The 20,308-nt window shown below is 40.7% G+C and overlaps 1 protein-coding gene across 1 annotated transcript in view; it reads right to left on the reverse strand.

Annotated features, from left to right (window-relative positions):
- Positions 1–1,414: 1,414 nt before the first annotated feature.
- Positions 1,415–20,308, reverse strand: part of Cand1 (cullin associated and neddylation dissociated 1) — a 39,340-nt gene continuing 20,446 nt past the window's right edge. The window contains exons 3-15 of the mRNA XM_028759022.1: positions 19,769–19,923; positions 17,891–18,014; positions 16,418–16,674; positions 15,929–16,034; positions 14,571–14,716; positions 12,669–12,961; positions 11,399–11,540; positions 9,616–11,109; positions 8,534–8,629; positions 6,300–6,469; positions 6,048–6,212; positions 4,718–4,825; positions 1,415–2,185 (exon numbers count right to left, since the gene is read on the reverse strand). Coding sequence (XP_028614855.1) covers positions 1,961–2,185; positions 4,718–4,825; positions 6,048–6,212; positions 6,300–6,469; positions 8,534–8,629; positions 9,616–11,109; positions 11,399–11,540; positions 12,669–12,961; positions 14,571–14,716; positions 15,929–16,034; positions 16,418–16,674; positions 17,891–18,014; positions 19,769–19,923 — 3,481 coding nt within the window. The 3' untranslated portion in view covers positions 1,415–1,960. The remainder of the gene's footprint in view (positions 2,186–4,717; positions 4,826–6,047; positions 6,213–6,299; positions 6,470–8,533; positions 8,630–9,615; positions 11,110–11,398; positions 11,541–12,668; positions 12,962–14,570; positions 14,717–15,928; positions 16,035–16,417; positions 16,675–17,890; positions 18,015–19,768; positions 19,924–20,308) is intronic.

The following is a 20,308-nucleotide window of genomic DNA, read 5'->3' on the forward strand; positions in this document are numbered from 1 at the left end:
TGGCTCTGTATGTATAGGTAGTGTGATACTTTAATCATTAAAGCAGTATTTTCTTCATACAAGAATTTAGTGACGTAGGAAAATGAGTTGTCTCGAAAGACTCAGAAAAACAAAACATAACATGTATCTTGAATTCAAACCAAACCGGGGGGCTGGGGGAGGGCCAACCAATGAAAGTTTATGGGTTTAACTATAAGTAACTAATTGAGATAGTCATGGGACATACACATTGTCCAAATTCTGTTCAGTCCCAGAGCCTGTACTGTCACCCACTGTGAGACCACATCACATAACCCCAAATTGAACTTTATCCACAGCATCTATACCATAGTACTGCATAGTGCATAATGTACTAAAATAAATTCCTATTAGTTTTATGCAAACTATGTTATAAAATTATCACCGGCCATATTTTGCCATGGCACCAACTTCATAGAATAAGCCAATGTATAATCGAAATCCTCACCAGTACCAATCAGTGTCCTTGGCATCTCTGGACAGTCAAAAGCCAAGCTGTTCTCTCAATAGCCACAGTCTGTTCTGACCTGACCGATTGTGCGTTCGACCTTACGGCAGAGAAGTCTGTGAGTCAGACGAGGATTTACATTCACAGTTTTACATCTAACGGCGCAGGTTTCAAGCCGAGTCCTTGAAACTCATCACTCAATTTAACAACTGCCTCCCTCCAGTACATGTAAACTACGTCGTGTGCACAGAGTGAAGAGTGCTCTTGTTTCAGAACGGCTCTTCCTGTTGGCAGGAAGGAGGCTTGTGTGAAACGAGCTCACAGAATGTTGGATAAAACTTCAACTACAATGGAACCAACTGCAAAAGCTCTGCTAGTTCAGCAAGTACTCAACACTTACCAAGACAATAGGGAAGTTAGCTCACCAAGAGATGTGTGTGTGTGTGTGTGTGTGTGTGTGTGTGACTCAACTCAAAGGACGCCTTAGCTAACTAAACCAACGAACGATGGGCAACTTCAGAAATTTCCTACAAACAAAATCTGAAAGCACAGGTGGCTTCTGTCCTTCAGGAACAAATGCAGACACCCAACAGGAACCACAGTCTGACTTTGAGAACTGGTGGGTGGAAACAAGCACTGGAAATGTGGAACCGAGGAAAACTAAGTCCTTAAATGTACGAGATAATTTATAACAGCAGAGAGTCACAAGTGGTCGGGACTTGATTTGCTGGAAACATCTGTAAACTCACACTGGCAGTCAGAAGACAGTTTCAACAGTAACTCCTCTCTCACTAGATAAGATTTTGTGTGCAAAAGTATCTGATAAATTGCACTACTGCTTATTTGAATGTGTATTGTGAAGACTCTGCACATGCTGTGTTACAGACAATACATATTTGTAAACCTGGTCATGCAAAATCAGTGTGCACAAGGGGATATTGTTAAGCCTTATACTTAAGAGTGATACTTTATTATCTTTGCTAAGATGCCAATCTCTCTGAAATATAACATCTTAAGTGGATACTCTTGATCTGCCAGTTTAAAATCATTTTATGTCACTGAAAGAAGAAGTTATACAAGGATAGAAACATGGTCTTTGTGTTGCAGAATTGATTTTAAATGAGACAATTTACAAAACCAAGAAATCCATGGTCATAAAGTTTTAACATTTTAATCCTACACATTACAAGGCAAACAGATACTGGACCCTATTTCCACATTCCATAAATCCAAACTTTAGTTCCCATTTCAAACGTTGCCCTAACCACTAAAAACATCAGTGGTTTTACAACCTCTGGATTATGGAAATACAGATTTCTGAAGTAAAAGCTACAAAAACAACAATGGAAGAAAGCTGAACAAACTTCCCATGAATGAAAATAAAAGTGGAACATCCTGAAGCTCTAGCCACTTCTCTCCCATGTCTCTGTCTGGTCACCTTGTCAGTTCAGTGCACTGTGCGTCAATGTCATGGTCCTCATGCGCTTCTCACATCTAACTAGTGTCCATTGATTCCAAGTTAGTGGACGAAGAATCTTTTTGGATACTTTCAAAGATGGCTGCCAGCTCCGGGTTGGAGCTGATCTGTGACTGGAATTCACTCATAAGTGGGCTCTTCTCTGCCTCTGGAATGGTTAGCAATGCTGCGACTGCCCTCATGGCAGATCGCTTTAATTCATCTTGCTTTTCAAACTCCTGCTTTACAGAGTTTGCCTTTACCTGCAATAGAGGAAACTCAGGTTACATGCTGTAACATAACATAACAAAGTGCACGGAGACACAAACTCCTGTGAGTAGTGTACAGCCACTCCCTCACAGTCCAGAAGGCAGACTGCACTTCGAGTACAGGGTATATATCAAAATTTAAGACACTAGTTGTCTCCTAAAAAGGGACCATTTCACACAAGTCCTATTATAAAAAAGACTAAAAATCCAGGCCTACTTAGTTGAAACAAGTTGGCCCTACCAAGAAACCAAGTACTTCAATGCATCTTCTCTGAACACCCAGTAATATCCCCATGCACGCCTCTATTTGTAATTTTACATTGATTAAAGCACAATTAAACTTGTTCCATTTTCACGGTCCAAATTTCCAGATTCACTTCAAGCATTTCCCTCATCGAGTGAGCTAGGCATCCTCTCAAAAAGAATGAACTCTTGCACTGTTGAAGCCTAATTCTATCTTACCCACATTATTACAGACTTCAGCCTACTTTTTACTTTCATGTCTTCAGTTTTTATTCTGGAGATCTTTGTTTTGCCTAAATTCACACGAGGGAGGAAAATACGTTTCTCTGAGTCTGGCTTATTTTGCTTACCACAATTATTCCAGGTATACTCATTTTCCTAGAAATAATTTTACTTTTTAATAGTTAAGTCTCATTTTGTATGTATGCTTATGCACATATGCATATACATATTACATATGATACTTTATAAGTCCATTCACTCCACATGAATGCCTTGGCTCACTCGACAGTCGGCTACTGTGAACAGTGTGGCAGTAAACGTGAAGCAGAGAACGTCTTGGCGGTCCGTGCTAGCGTTAACTGTCCCTGAGACTCGGCCAGGCTGACTCCCACAGTGCTCACACTTACTTATGTCCCTATCGACAGTACCAGAGTTCCTTTTTCCTGGCATTTTAAGTTTACTCGCACATTCTTGATCGCTTTGTTTTCTGCAGACTGGGAGATGAAAGTCTTAAGACAGTCTGACTTCCTTGATGATGTGCTTTCATTACTTATCGTCATTTGTACAACTTCACTTAAAAACTGTCCGGTTCAGTGACTCAGTTTATATACTGAAAGTGAGATTCTGCTTCAAATATCCAAAAATCAAAAAACAAAAGCAAACAAACACACAAAAAAACCCCAAACCAGTAAAAAGCAAAGCCCAAAAGGCAAAGAGTAAGAAACAATAAAGGCCAGAGCTCAAATCAGTGAAACAGAAATCACAATGACCCAGGAGAATGAAAGATCTGCTCTCCTGAAAGATAATAAGACTGACAAACCACTTTCTTTCAAGAAAAAGGGAGGAGAAAAGTTAATTAGATCTGAGATAGAATAAGAAATATTATGATACCACTAAAATCCAAAAAGGTCATTAGGGAATACTGTAAAACAAAACAAAACTCTAAATAGACAATTCTAAAGACGAAATAAGTTTCTACATATATTCGATCTGTAAAACTGAACCAAGAAGATGTATACAACATGGTGGTTAGGTTTTTGGTCAACCTGATACAAGCTGAAGTCCTGTGAGAACAGAGACGCTCAACTGAGTAACTGCAGGTCAGCCTGTGGGTGTACTTTCTTAACTGATGACTGGCGTGGAAGGGCCTGGCCCTGTGGGTGCTGCTGTCCCTGGGCAGACGTACTAGAGTATCTCAGAAATCAAAGTGAATAAGTCAGGGAAGCAAGCCAGTAAGCAGCATTTTTTAAAGGCCTTTCCATCGGCTTCTGCCTTGAGAGTTCTGTCCTAAATTCCCTCCATGGTGGTCTACAGGCAGTAGCATGAAATAAACCCTTTTCTCTTTTGGTTGCTTTGGGTCATGCTCTTTACCACAGCAATAAAAAGCAAACTAAAGCAGGATGGGATTGAAGCAGTAAGAAAGAAAGACAACACAAGACTTTAAGACACACTTCTAAATTCTGCCAGACCTTTGAAGAAACACCAGTGTTTCTCAAAGCCCCAGAAAGGGAAATACTAACAAAATTAAATTTGAAAAGTCAGAGAAAAGAGTAAGCTAGGACTGTGGAGTTCATAAAGTACCAGAAGGAAGTTTTCTTCTCTTCTTATTGTCTATCTGTTTTCAGACAGGTTCCTCTGTCCTGGAACTCACTCTGTAGAGCAGGAAGACTTTGAACTCAGAGATCCACTGCCTCCGTCTCTAGAGCCTGGGATTAAAGGTGAGCACCACCACTGCTCGGCTTTTTTCTTGTTTATATTTAAGTTAATTAATGAAAACAAAATCAAAGTTCCATTCAGTAGACATGGTGGCATACGCCTGTACTCTCAGCATTTGGGAGGCTAAGTCACGGTGGAGAGTTCAAAGTCAGCCTGTTTAAAGAACAAGACTCCACCATCATAACATCCCATATGACATTTTAATACGTAAAATGCACATATTAAAATATTTTTAAATTCTGTCATAAAAAATGTTAACATTTTATCTGAAATAACAAGAGTCCATTTCCACAGCCTGTAATTCCTATGCAAACGTAGCCTAAATTGATGCCTAGCAACAATTACCTTAGTTGTACACGTAGCACGCAGTGGCTCAACAAGTCGGTCCAACCTTTGTAGTACTGCACTTGGACAAAGGGTAGATAGTCGCACCAACATTAAAAATGTTAGCATCTATTGGAACAAAAAAAAAAAACAAACCAAAAAACATTTTTTCCTAGTGACAAAACCCCCACACTCTGACAGACTTCTCTTAAACAGAAAATCGGTTAGTATGCCAGTTAGAGCACCATCTTAATGTAATCTGCCACTCAGAATTAGACTCATTGCAAACCTCAGGTGAATGCTAGGGAACATCAGCTTCCATACGGGGGTCCTGCCATAAAAAACTAGGACAACTGTCAAGTCTGACTGCACGTCAGAAACACTGGGGTGGGAAGCATTCTTTGGCCCCATCAGTCAGGGAATATTATTTCATCCACAGGGAGAAGACCGGAAACTCGGTATTTCTGAAAAAGCTAATAAGCAAATGTGCTGACCATGAAGGAAAACGTGAGAGAAATCTCTTTCTCCACAGACTGTGGAGGACATATGATTATCATTGTTCAAATTCATAGAACACCCTTCCCCAATGTTTTGAAGTACTTTCCCCTTGGACTATAAATATGTAGGACTTCATCCTTAGATGCTGGAATTCCGGCACTGTGGCTCAGATAACTGCTCTGCATCCACTTCTGCTCTGCTAGGCCAAAGGCTCCGTTAAAGAGGATCATGAAAACGACAGTATTCATGTACTTGTTCCGAAGTCTCTTATATACTGACACATTTGCTCAGAAATAACTAAATATGATAAATGGGAAAACAAGACACAGAAGCAACATGACTCTGTTCTAAGGCTTCTGCAGACTGAAAGGAGAGGGCTCCAGATCGGCCTCTAACACAACTCTTGCCGTTAACACAGCTTGCCTTGTATTGAAGTAAAAAGCCCAAGAAACTGCAAGACGTCAAAGGGAAAGTAAGAAAACTGGTGGTTAGACTCATCAAGATGGGCCTGAAAGGTCACGGATCTGTACTTTCAGCATTAAAATGTGTCTTATTCTGAGGCAAAGAATATGGGTAGGTACTATTCATTAAGGAGACTAAAAATGAATTTCTTAAACATCTGAGGTCTATTTCCCTTCCTTCTAAGGTAAGAAGAAGTTTCTGTGTTCTCTTGTATACTAACCAATGTAACTGTCTTTCCATGATTTCTGCACATAGAGTTTCTAAGATGGTTACAAAAACACTTGTAGACAGACTGATTTTTCTTTCTTACAGAGCTAAGTAAATTAAAAGCATAGACGCTGTCTCATCAACAGCTACTCAATCACTTGACAGATGTTCACACACATCTTACCTTAATATCATAATGGTCTTTCAAACCATCTTCAACATGATTTAGAAATTCAAAGATATCCAGTCTATCAAGACAGCTGTCTAGAAGGGTATACATACACTCAAAAGCTGCCTTTCTAATGTCCAGACCGTCATCGACCGTGTGTTTAAACGGACCCATCTCTACCTATTAAAACAAGAAGGAACATGCCAGTGTGTGACCATGACACGGTGAGTTCAGGGGAGCGATGACGCGGCAACCTACCGCACTCACCTCTCGTATCAGTTCCTTCCTAACTTTTGTCTCGTTGTAAAGATGTGGAAGAACAGAATCCAGAAGGTCCCGTATCAGTGACGGCTTGTTATGGGCTGCAGAATTGAATGTGACCAAGGCTACCCTTCTTACATTCAAATCTGGGTCTTCCAAAGTTTTTAGAAAATCACCTGAAAATTTAAAGAGAAACAACCCACTAATGCCAAGCTTAAAACACAATTCACAAAGTGTGTTTTTCTCTAAACTGACTTAGTTATTATGGTTATCCCTGCTATTTATTCAATGAAAATGGAGGTCACAGAAAAATCAGACACAAGATTCACTGAGCCAAAAGCTGTATTTCAGCAGCATGGAAATGAACTACCAGTGCTGCATGTGTGCCCACTTTTCACTGACCGTCAGTCTAGGTGACAATGACGCAGAGGACAGAGCGAGCAGGGCCTAACACTCTGAGTTCACTATTTTATGATAGTTTGTAAATACATGAGTTGCTCAGAAGGGATGGAGCCGGAAGCCAACAAACCTAGCACCTTAAAATTCCTTACAACTCACTCAGAGGGGCAAGAAGCTGAGCTCAATACAGACACGTCAGGGAGACAATTCATCAAAGGACAAAGAATTACACCCTAACCTAATCTGCGTCTTCACTAAGACACAATTAGTAAGAGCACAGGAGCGTAATGAGGAGACTACAACCCAACAAGACAATTGCCAAATACAGTATCTAGCTACTGTAAAAACAAGATTTTTACGTCTGCTATTTTGCAAATGTGCAGAAAGAAATGAAAATGTAACCTTCCTTAAGGCCACACAGAGAGTCAGATCATTTCCCGTATGAACGGTCAAGCTGTGGACAGGCACCTTTAGTCTAGATCCTTCGCTTCCCAATCAGTACAAGAAGAAGATACTGCGTGGAGAGCGTCACTGAGCAGAGGAAAAGCAGGCATCTTGTTGCCCGGCATCTGACGGGTAGAGGGGCTGCATAGGTCATTCATTACTCCTCATTGTACGACCCCGACTCTATCATCAACAGTCCTTCAGAGGCTCAGGGAATGAGGGCACGTAAGGGAGCTGACAAACACCATCAGAGAAGGACTGCAAGGACTGCACGGTGAGAAACTAAATGCTCCAACTCTGGAAACTTCTGCAGGTCTTTCCCCCATCCTGACTTTGATAATAGGAAAGTTTATCTGTGCGAACAGTAACTATTTCTAGGTCCGAGTATAGTACGACCACTCATCTGTAGCTCTGCGGCCTATCTCTGAACGAGCCACCCCCTTTTATGCAGTTCAAAGTGTTCATTCACTACCTCTGACCCCCTTCCCTGCACACTGAAGACAGCATGAATCTACTTAACCGTGTCCCGACAGTCTCTTCCCTGTACCAACACCAGTCCTTAAGAAAACACAACCTGCACCCTGAGGGTCTGGATTAATCCTGACATTAAGGTAACCAACGCTAAGAACACCACAAAGGCGATGACAACACTCTAGTTCCAGAAGCTCACGCCTCTCTAACAAAACTTCAGATGGCTCTTGTTTTTCCTGGGCATTTCCTCTTGGTACTTCTGATGATGAGTTAGCACTGTCGAGCTTTCTGTTTTGTTCTTAGGTGGGAACTTCTCCATGGATCCTCTTAGAGCTAGAGGGTTCCAAGCAAGCATCAAAAACTGAGACTCCAACTCAAGTAAGACTCATTGATACTGAGAGAAAGTTCTTGACTGCTCAGAGATTTAACATCTATTTGCTTTATTCATTAAGACATCACCAAAGGGAGGTCACCAGGAGGGGGGACAGTGAGTGGGATATAAAGTGAATTTAAAAAAGACATGACCAAAATATGATTATCAACTAGGTTGACTGTTAAGACATACTGACATATTTATCTACTTCAGTGATGAACAAAATCATCTGATGGTACTTGCTGATAAAAGAGGGCTTATATAAATATAATTTTCTCAACCTTAGAAAACCATACATTCAAAACCCAAGACAGCTTCATCATGTTCACAGCCTTGGCGAGATACATTAAAAATACATTTAAAGGAAAAAAAAAAAAAAAAGAAAACCATACATTATGAATAATCTTTATAATGAAACAATTACCTTGTGAATGTGTTACTCCCCCAGTAACAAAAATTTTTAGTGACAGCCTTAGTTATCAGAATAAACAGAATCTCAATAAAGCATTGTACTTTTCCAAAGTAACAAGCAGTGTGTGTTGTTGCCACTCACCTATGCAGTTCTTTAACAGTGGGTCAATGGGCTGCGGATGATCAGAGATAGTGAACTTCACAGCTGTAACCACTGAGCTTCTGGCATATGATGACCCTAATCAACAACAGATTGCAATAGCAAGTCCATTGGTATGCATTACCCCAATGTCCATGAATGACATTGTAAACCACCAATCACAGAAACACCAATGTCTTCAACAGTGTAAAATTACCATTGCCCCAAATAGCTGTCTTCTGACTCTCAGGATATTAAATCAATAGTTTTCTTACTTTAAAAAAAAAAAGCGGGCTGGTGAGATGGCTCAGCGGTTAAGAGCACTGACTGCTCTTCCAGAGGTCCTGAGTTCAAATCCCAGCAACCACATGGTGGCTCACAACCATCCGTAATGAGATTGGATGCCCTCTTCTGGTGTGTCTGAAGACAGCTACAGTGTATTCATAAATAAAATAAATAAATAAATCTTAAAAAAAAAAAAAAAGAAGAAAAAAAAAAAGCTTTATAGACTTTCAAAGAAAAATTGTCCTCTACAAAGGAGGTGATCCAGGAAAGCAGAAACAGGGGACCTAGCCCTTACGAAAGGTACTGGTAAAATATATAATGGTAAAGAAAAACTTTAATTAAACACTATTTTAACTCTTTTATTTTTTTTATGAATTATTACCTATTTATTCTAATTGGGTAAACAATAGTAAATCAAAAATCTTTTTGCACTTTTTTTGCCTTTAAACTCACTAATTTCTGCAATTTTAATATAGTAAGTACCTCACAAGGTCTTCATGTTAAATTCAAGAGTTGTCTTTTCTACATTTTAAATAAAAATAGCAACATTAAAATGCAGTCAGCATAAAGAACTAGATCATCCTTATTTAAATTTAAACATTACCCAATTAGACATCATCCCTCTGAGGAACGAAGTCCCTCTGAGTATCACTCCGTATTACAGCATATGCTAGGGCTTTCTCATCACATACATGGCTTTAAACATGGTTTTTAAAAAGCAGATAGTAGTTCCTCATTAGGTATCTTTCAAGGCAACTAACTGTGAATAAGGTCATAGATGAGAAACCCTTGATACTCACCTGATATCAAATACCCTTTAAGCCGTGGGAGGAGAGTTTCAGGATCAATAAGAGTGAGCTTCCCTAGACACTCAGCAACGACATTTCTGGTGCCTTCCTCCGCACACTCACAATGCTTTAGCAGCAAGGCCCAGATGTTCTCAACATATGGCTTAAGGCCTACCACCGATGCGGAGCTAATGATTTCCTTCAAGGAATGAAGCAGAAGATACTGCCTTTTGGGCTGACTGGTAATCTCTTGGAGTACAAACGGCAGATACTCAGGAAGGTTGCCTACACTAATGCTGCCTAACGCATAGGACGCAGCCTGTTTCACTTCTTCACTAGGAGAGGAGAAAGCCTCTAATATTACAGATTTTAATTCCAACTGCCCACTTAAGTCAATATGGTGTCCGACTTCTCCGAGAGAAAGGAGTGCTAAGAGCCGGATGGAATCTGTAGACCTCGAGTTCTTGACATCTTGAATAAACTGACCTACTACGGCAGGTCCCTCTTTAGGGCATGCTCGAGTAAGGGCAGCTACACATTTGGCAATGGAATAATAAGACTGCTTATGAGTAAGAGTTGAGCTCTGACTGTAAACTGGACCCGTGAGCATGCGCAGCAAATCCATGTAGCCTAGATTGTTTGTTCCCGTGACAACCAAAGCTTGGAAAAAGTCTAGCATGGCACTAAGAGCTCCTCCCTGCAGTAGAGGTGATTTCACAAGTCCAATCAGTTCATTGAGAATAGATCCACTTATCTTTGAGAGGGAGGAGGGATACACCTTTGCCAGGGTGGTAAGAAAACTGATAGCCATCTGCGACACGTGCATGTCACTCTCGCTGATAAGAGGAGGGAGCTCGTCCAGAACGGCGTCAATCATGGCGGCAGTCAAGCTGTCACTGTAGTTTTGAATGAGAATATCTAGGGCAGACAGGGTCCCCAGCTTCAAAGCTCTCTGATTTTTCCTGAGAAATGAAGCAAGGATGGGAACTCCCTCTCCCAGCACAGGCCGCAGATCTATCTTCAAAGGGGAACCGGCAATCAGGGTCAGCGCTTTCACTGTCGTCAGCCGAGTAATCTCATTCTTGAGTCTCTCCAAGAAAATCTGAAGCGTGTTTGATAAGTCAGGACCCAAATTGTCTCCAAGATTGCAAATAATCTGTCCCATACAGGAAATAGCCCTCTCCTTGACTTCCTGATCAATGTCCGCTGCTTTTAGGCGCTTAATTGTACAGGTAAAGAGATCTTTGATGTAAGGCGCTGCATCAAACGAGGAGGGCTGGTCTAGAGGACGGATCACTTTGACGAGCTGCTGAGTGACAAGCAGAGCTTCTGATGTGATCTTGTAAAATGGGTCTCCAACACAAGCCACCACCGGAGGGACCAGAGCCTGAACATGAGGATGGAAAGCTTGAGGAGAGTGGTTACAGAGGATTACATACAGACAGGACAGGGCGTCAATCTTCAGGTTTGATGAGCTGGACTTATCATTCAGTGAGAAAATGATTCCTGAAAAGCCAACAAAACATCTCATCATTGCTATTCGGGTTTCAGAAAGAACTAAAAGCCACCCCTGCCCTGAAAGACTTAAAATTTCTATCTGCATTATATAATTTCTAACATGGGAAAAGCATAAAAAAAAAGTATACAAAATATTAAATCCTCTTTCTTACAAAGATCTAACCTCATGTGTTCAAAATGGTCAGATTAGGTACAAATTATCCCAAACTTCTCTTGTAAGGGAAACATTTATTCATGTTCACTAAGTGCTAAAAACACAAAGTCCCCAGAGGCGCACCTGGTACAAGGACAGGAATGTGCTGAGTTAGTGCCCCAGGCAACACGTTTACCAGTTCAGTCAACATGTTAAAGCAGCACTGCCGGGTCTTCACGCTCTTTTCTTTCATCTGTTTGTGTAGGGCTTTGACAATGTTGGGAACCTGCAATTATAACATAGTCAGTAGCTAGCTGGTCCAAAAGGACTTCTCCACATACTTGTAGCAACTCACAGGAAAGGAGCACAAGAATCTACCTGTTTGTCACACTTCCAACTCAGCTCTCCAATACTACTGCTCAGACAGGCACCAGTACATGAGAACAAAGTTTAAATCTATTACACGAGCTGTACACACTCATATGTAACTATATTTGTTTGACAGCTTCAAGAAACTGTGGAGAATAACAAGCAGCAAGTCTCCACTGATTAGAATAATTTCCAACCAAAGATTTAAGCAAAATAATTTATAAATAGAAAAACAGTCGAAAGCAAATTGTGGGAAAAAGAACTAGCAAACTGGGTATTTTTTTTTTTTTACTTTGCTATTGTAATAGCATCTTTTTCTCTTTTTAGCTTGCTATTACAATTAATGACATCATACCTTAAAGGTACAAGCAACAGGGGTAAAATGCAGATATCTGATCTAAACGTTCTAATGTTTAACAAAACTGAAGTACAGTCTTTACTAACAAGTCATAGAAACAGGCTGTAAACAGAGACTCTCAAAAAACTAATCAAGCAATAAAAAGTAGAAAGAGATAACACTCTCCTCAAGACAGATAAATCTCATAAATAAAATGATCTGAGACACAGATAACAAAATATTCTCAGAATTCTTCATGCTTCTACGCGGCAATTTCTCTCTGCTCAGTGCTTCTTCTACGTCTGTCTGTTTATCATCTAGCCATCAAATCAATCATCTATCTACTATTTATCATCCATCAGTCTATCTATAGCTCCCATCCACCCACCCATCCACCTTTATACCATCCTGTCTGTCTGTCCGTCCATCCATCCATCCACTTTTATACCATCCTATCTGTCCGTCCGTCCGTCCGTCCGTCCGTCCGTCCGTCCGTCCATCCATCCATCCATCCATCCACCTTTATACCATCCTATCTGTCTGTCCGTCCGTCCATCCATCCACTTTTATACCATCCTTTGGTTTGTAAGTAATATCAAACTCATTAACGCTGAGTTGCCCTAAATGATGCCGGCACTCATGTCTTCCCTGAGAACAATCTGTAAAACTCTGCTGTTGGTGGCTTCCACAGCCCACGCGTACACTGACCTGACTCTGAAGCATTGTTAAGGGCGTTTCTCCCTGTTCCATTGCATCAGGGTCACACAGCCAACTTTGTACTGGACGAGTTTGCTTCAAGAGAGAAAGGTATGCATGAAAAACATCTGCTTTTACGTTTTCCTCGCGCTCTTTAAATCTGGATATCAGTGCAGGAGAGACAGTCTTGTAGAACTCTGGGAGCATCTCATGCCGTGTGCTGACTATGGCGTCCAGGCACTTGGCAGCCGCACGCCGCACTTTCCAGCTCATGTCGTCGTCGTCACTGTACTCATCGTCGCTCCCTAAAAGGAAGTGTCAGCGTGGAACAGGCTGTTAGAGGTGTACAGAGTACAGAGCTCAGCACATAGTGAGCTGCTCTTCTTAACCAAGACACTGAGTTAAAACAGCTTAACATCTACAGCATGTTACAGCCATGACTGTTTTAATTGGCTAAGTAGTCTTGTCACATAGTTAATGAAATGTAGCCGGCTTCAATCTTTTCTGTTTAAACTCATAAATTCCTCGAGCTTTGAACCAAAGTCAAGACTCAGCAGAAGGAGAAAAATCAACTAACGGGCGTTTATAAGAAAACTACAAAACCAATTTGGTTATAGATCTAGTAAAAAGAATAGTTATGAACAATTTTCTGTGAGAAGAAAGAATTCTGTTACTGGGTTCATACATAGCTTTTCATTGAATCTTTTATGTGCTACTGGAACAAAACTTTTTTTTCAACTTTCTATCAATCTGTCTGGACATCCGTCCTTAAGAAAATGTTCACCATTTAACAACAGAATACCAAATGAATTGAACAATCAGCTTAAGTATTGAGATGATATCCAAAGAAAAAGGAAGTATTATGGGTGAGTACAAGGACTTCAGGATATCTATATTTAGTGGTTAGAGATCAGTAAGAGCCAGAACAGAAGACAGAAAGCAGAGAGGTACGGTAACTAGGTAAACGGCAGCCACTTGCACCTTTGCCACTACTGGATTGCATTCAAGATGGAGGGTAAGAAATGAACTTAACAGAGCGAGTGCCTGTGTGAGATCTACTGTACACAGAGAATGGGAAGTACCTGCTGGAGGAGGAGACTGAGGTGGATGTATTTATGTGCTTGCTTTTTAGATGAGTTAAATTACAAATTTTTTTAAGAAAGTCACTGCACAGCCAGGCAGTGGTGGCGCACGCCTTTCATCCCAGCACTTGGGAGGCAGAGGCAGGCGGATTTCTGAGTTCGAGGCCAGCCTGGTCTACAGAGTGAGTTCCAGGACAGCCAGGGCTATACAGAGAAACCCTGTCTCGAAAAACCAAAAGAGGGGGGAGGGAGAAGAGGGGGAGAGAGGGGAGAGGGGGAGAGGGGGAGAGAGGGAAAGGGAGAGGGAGAGGGAGAGGGAGGGAGAGTGTGAGAGAGGGAGCGAGGGAGGAAGGGAGGAAGGAAGGAAGAAAGAAACTAGCTTCATAAATTTAAACAATCAAATTAAAAAGTTCTATACTAGCAGGAACCCCACCAACCCATCCATACAGTTGGTAGTCTACCCATTTAAATATATTGTAATTCTTCCAAACAAAACAGCAATAGCTATACCCTTGAAGCATTACCATAAGCTATCCCGACTTTAACCACATAAGCCACAGAAACATTTACCTTATTCATGAACATTAAACAGGGCCTCAAACAATATGTAAGATTTTTCAATACCAACCAAACTACTCTGAATATGTATCTTTAGATTCATTTTTTAAAAAAACCAAACACTGTATAAAAACTAAACAGAAGAGAATAGTTGTCCCTCACCATGCCTAAGGCTCCAGGCTTGAGCATCACGGGGACAAAGACACCTCCTAAGGTACAGTGTGCAGTCAGGCACCCTCCCCACCTAACCCTGACTTCTGTCTCATCTCAATACCTTGATCGTCGTCGTCCCCACCGTCAGCATCCATAGCATTCTCGTCTTCATCTTCATCATCATAATTGTAATTTGGATCATAGGTAAGGTATTTTAGACAAATGTTTATAATGGTAGACACATGAGGATAAACTTCCTTAGGGCATCTAAATACAAAGATAAAAACTGCTTTAAAAATATACACACAAACTGTACTTCCCTCCCCGTCTGTTATTAGCAATAATAGCAAACTGGTGTCTGACCACTTAAATTGTTGTCCCATGAGCTTCATGTTTGAAAAGATTTATTTTTCAAAAAATATTTAATTTTAGGATATGCATCCCTACACATATATCACATACAATTTAACTATATTGTTCAAGTGGGCGTAGTATAGTTTCTCAAGCCATTAGAACTTGTAAAATTGGTAGTGAACATTCATTTAGCACAGTCTTCTCTCTGTATGCTAAGGATCAATAAAAATGCATATATGCTCACAGAGTCAAAATTAAAGGGGCAATTTGTAGTTCTTCATTAAACTGGATAGAAATGAATTTCAACATTCAGAATTTGAAATTTCCAATTTTCAAATTTTGGTCTGGAGGCCTGGGGGGCGGGGGACAGCTTAGTGAGTAAGAACACTGGCCGTTTCTTACAGAGGACCTGGGTTCAATTCCCTGGCATCAACATGGAGGTTCACACCTGCTTTTAATTCCAGTTCCAGTGAATCTGACGCTTTCTGCTGACTTCCATGAGTGCTCATGATGCAGACATACACATAGCACAAATATTAAAAAATATTTTTAAAATGGCTTGGTTATAAAGATGCTCCTCTAAACTATCAGGTCAAAGGGCAAAGTCCAGACTAAACCAGTTAGGATCAAGATACCATCCACACAAATGATATTAATCATAGGCAAACATTCAGCTAGTAGCGATTTCACATAATTTTTATTAAGATTTAAAAGAAAGTTAGAGTCAAGTTTCCAAATTAAGACTCACATTGGCAGAACAGGTATGACAGATCTAAATGTATGGCTGAAAGGCTATCTACTGTGCTACCCTTCAGCCAGTTTGCCTGTTGCTCTGGAGACATACTATATTATGGCTCTGGCATTTCTTCCTTCTTATAAAGGTAAAAGTAAACAAAAAAAATGACTATTTTAAGTTCTAACAATGCTAAATATTTTCAAAGTAAATGAGGCTACTAGACTTTATAATAGTAAGATGGCACTTCCTACAAATATATTAGCAATAATTACTATTTAATGAAAAAACCAAACACATGTGAACCCCTATATGCTATGTCTCTTTACTTACTCACTCTCAGTAACTAGTCTATTCTTGGGGAAACCTTGGATAAAAAGATCCTAACTCACCTCCTCACGAATGACTCAAAGGCTTGAATGCAGTACTCTCTTAATTCATCATCCTCTACGTTACAGAACTTCACCACCAAAGGGATTATCTTTTCAAGGTATTCACCTAGGAAAACATATTGTCTCTTAAAACTGCACACTTAAAAACAAACAAACAAACAAACAAACAAAACAACCAATTTTGTACGCGACAACTTTAGGGGCCAGCCAGTGATGGGCTCAGAGGGCACAGGCGCATGCGAAAGCCAGGAGCCAAGTGTGAACCCAAGACCCATGTACAGATGAAGGAGTACAGATGAAGGAGAGTTCCTCTCTGACCTCCACATACACATACATGGTGTGTTACACATTCTCTCTCTCTCTCTCTCTCTCTCTCTCTCTCTCTCTCTCTCTCTCTCACACACACACACACACACACACACACACACACACACACACACACACCATGCACGAACGTACATAACTTTGAAGCACTTCAGAATGTCTTACCTATTCTGTGGCCAGCCTGCCTACTAATAGCAGCGATACACTGTATGTACGTCCTTGTCGTTGACATGGAGTCATTTTTGGACAACTCTGACAACAGATGTTCAATAAGGTCTACAAAAACTATGTTTCCACAGCTCATAACCAGGTGGCCAAGAGCAATGATTGTTCTTTTCCTCACTGCAAGTCTAGGGCTTGTCAGCTGGGGAAGCAGGCAGGTCAGAATTGAAGGATGGAAGTTAACAAGCAGTCCTCCTTGCCTTGAAAAACAGGGAAAGAAAAAAACAAAAACAAATACATTCAACATGCCAGAGCACTAGCAACATGTCTAGACTCTACACAAACTAGAAAGAAATATCGGAACTCACAATGAAAGAAAAGCTTAATTCTCACTATCCTTTCCAGTGCAACCAAAAATCCTAAGCTAAAATGTATACAGATCTGATGTGTTTCCCCAACTAACTCCTAGGAGTGAGGCCCATATTACCTATTACAGGCTGGGTAACCAAATGGCTGGCAGAACACCAAATAAAACAAAACGCACAATGATGACGTCACTTTCCGCCTTCCAAGACTTCTCTTTTATCTGGAGTCTGCCTACACTACCAAAAGCCTGGCATCTCTTCACTGTCCTCTCCTCTTTTTGTCCATCTCATACCCAGTTTTACTGGTTCACTTGCTCCCAAACTTGAGCTCACAGTACCTCTGCTTCACACTCCTAATCTGACATGTGTGCACTCCACATCTTGGCACATGTAGTTACCCACGTCCACCCAGTCTTCATTCCACTACACCCAGAAAAGCTCCACTGAGTAGTCTCACTTATCTTAACTTGGCTCGACCTTTCAGCCATTTCCATTCTTACCTCCTAGAAAGTCTAACTCCTCTATCCTGGGTGCCAGGGTAATGAGAGCCCCTCCCTGCAGGCATTTAATATGCACACATTTTTCTATATCAAAATGCTCAACTACTTTTAAACTTAAATGAACTACAAAGAGTACCCACAAGTAATGAAGAACTGATCATCAGAAACAAGAATACACTGAACCTCAAGTGTCCTCAAAGGGTTATTTTCTCAGGAGCGGCTCAAATCACTTCCTCAGCTGGATGCCATAGGAAGTAGGCAAGGGAGAAGTGAAGAGAACCCATCCCTCCCTGCCACACACAAGATAAACCCGACTGCTAAAGGCTGGCACTTGTTTAGCTGCAGGCTGGTGACATCCAGTAAAGCGTCTCCCTCATGTCAGTAGACGAATGGATAGAACGATCATAATAAACATAAACTGCTAAAAAAGGTTCAATCACAACATTTTTTAGAATCAAAAAACATCTGTGATGCATAAATATATCTTATATTTCCTTTACCCCCAAATACAGAAATCTAGGCCAAGTTTTCTATATTAATGAAAGAAAGATGTCAATAATGAACATACTATTTATAACACAGCATTACGAATACATAATGGACACGCTTACCTGCTCAACATATCAGCCATAATATCCAAAGCTTCTAGCTGAACAGAGACATCTTCCTGCTTTGCTATTGCACTGGTAAGGCGTCCAGTAATCTTTTTACACACATTAGCAGCTAATGCAGAGCCTGCAAGAGTAAATAAAAATTTCAACTGTATTAAATTCATATCTGCACTAGTTGCCAAATATTCAACAGGCTAAAATTCAAAGGCATTTAAGAGATCCTTGCTGGGCTGGAGAGATGGCTCAGCAGTTAAGAGCACTGACTGCTCTTCCAGAGGTCCTGCGTTCAATTCCCATCAACCACATGGTGGTTCACAGCCACGTAAAGGGATCTGATGCACTCTTTTGATGTGGGTCTGAAGACAGCTACAGTGTACTTGTACAAATAATAATAAATAGATAATATTAAAAAACAAAAGAGATCCTTGCTAAGAAAAAAGTTAAAAATACCTCATTAGACCTGACCAAGAATCAGAAGTTAATAGCTTCAAAAGAGGTACAGGAAATGTGACAAATACCACTATTCAGATCTTGCCAGGCAACTACTGAATGAATGTTGGCTACAAAGCCTGTAGTGTATGGCAAACAAATCTCTAGATTGAAAGCAGCAACATTTTTCTGTTCTTGAGTTCTCTCTAACAGCCTTTTTAAGTTCTGCTGAGTTTGCACTCCAATATTTAACAACAGTTGCTTTAAAAGACAAAAATCACAGGTTTAAGCTTTAATCAGTCACCTGACCAAAGGGAGTCAAAGGGAGTACATATACACTGCACCCCCTGACTTTAAAGTAGGCCATGTTTACAAATGGCAGGAAAGGGGAACAGGTAACTCACTGTGAATGTTTGAATCTCAATAACTAAAAGAAATCTTGTTAAAACCAACTAAATGCATCTTGCACGAGGGGAAATGAAGACAGTGTGCAACCGGAGGATCGAGAGAGTAGCATCCTCCATCCTCAGACTTCCCGGCTGCTGGAAGAGAGTAACACAGCACCGGGATGCTCTGGGCAAACAGCACCAGCTTCAGACGGAAAGAGTTTTTTCTTCTTGTGGTGCTAGGGATGGACCTCGGGGCCTCAACCATGGTAGGCATGCTTTATCACTGAGTCACACTCAGAGCATCCTCCAAACTGCTGGGATCTAACTCTGGGTGTGACTTTATCTCTGTACATTTCAACTGTGTGATGTTTAGACTAAGAGATTTAACAGACAGAACCAATCATAACAAGATAATCAATTATTAGTATTAATGAGTGAAAACAACGCTCACATGATATTACCAATTTAAAATCTTCCCACAAAGTGGGGATACATAATGTCTTCCATTTGCAGTTAGGACAGTAATTTTCAGACTTCTAAATTAAACAACAGCACAGTAGTCCAGTCCAGTCTTAGACTCACATTACCTAGATAATTCTGGCAGAGGCCAAAAGCTAATTATCAAATTCAGTAATTATTAAACTATCAAGTAACTGAAAGGGGCTCAAATTTACTTAAAGCTACTAGCAAACTGAACTCTTTACTAGCTAACTATGTCTTTTTACAATTTTATACAATAAAGTTTGATGAAAAAACTAAATCAAACCTGGAATTACAAACTAATCAGAAACTGGTATTTGCTTATCTTTTCTCCCACTGCAGGAGCTAAACAACGTAACTCTCAGCTGCAGCTGTAGAATATGCAACACCACGAACACCCTGCACCAACAGAAATATCCTTTAGGACCGACACACAGCACACTTAATAACTCCATTTGCTTAAAAGTCACATTTGTGTTTAAGAAAAATCAGGGTTCAATCAATCACCTCTCTGTGCCTCAGAACACAGGGAGGACGTATGTCCACGTAGAAAGAAAGAAGGAAAAGCATTCTTGCTTACCACTGGAAGCTGGAGGGAGTTCTCCAATCACTGTTTTAAGGCCAATACTGGAAATATCTCGAAGCTGCTCCTTGTCGGAAAGCATGTTTGTGCAGAGGGTGTCTACAATCGTCTCTACTTGGTACTCTTTCACTTTACTCACTAACGGGCCAAGACTGCAACAGAAAGAAGGAAATTCTCTTAACATCCACATAAACACAAAACAAACAAAAAGTAGAAATATTAATTATGTCTAGTAACTGTCACTGTCACCATGGCTCCCTCTGTCATAAACGACACACAAATCAGTATGGAGGGGAAGGAAGCTGACTGCTGCAGTTCCCTGTGGGTGGCTTCCTATTTCCCCTATGACCTCCAGCAGAGTACTGAGACACCGAAGCAGACTCTATCTGCACAGCAACCCTTCAAGCATAACCATCGAGGTGCACTCCCTGCACAGCAACCCTTCAGCACACACACAGCTCTAACCATCGAGGTCTGCTCCCAACAGGATTCAGCTGTAAGAAAAGGTCCGCTCACTGTGACAACACCCACCTTGAC

Source organism: Grammomys surdaster, unplaced genomic scaffold (assembly GCF_004785775.1).
Source record: "Grammomys surdaster isolate TR1022 unplaced genomic scaffold, NIH_TR_1.0 126271, whole genome shotgun sequence".
Taxonomy (NCBI): domain Eukaryota; kingdom Metazoa; phylum Chordata; class Mammalia; order Rodentia; family Muridae; genus Grammomys; species Grammomys surdaster.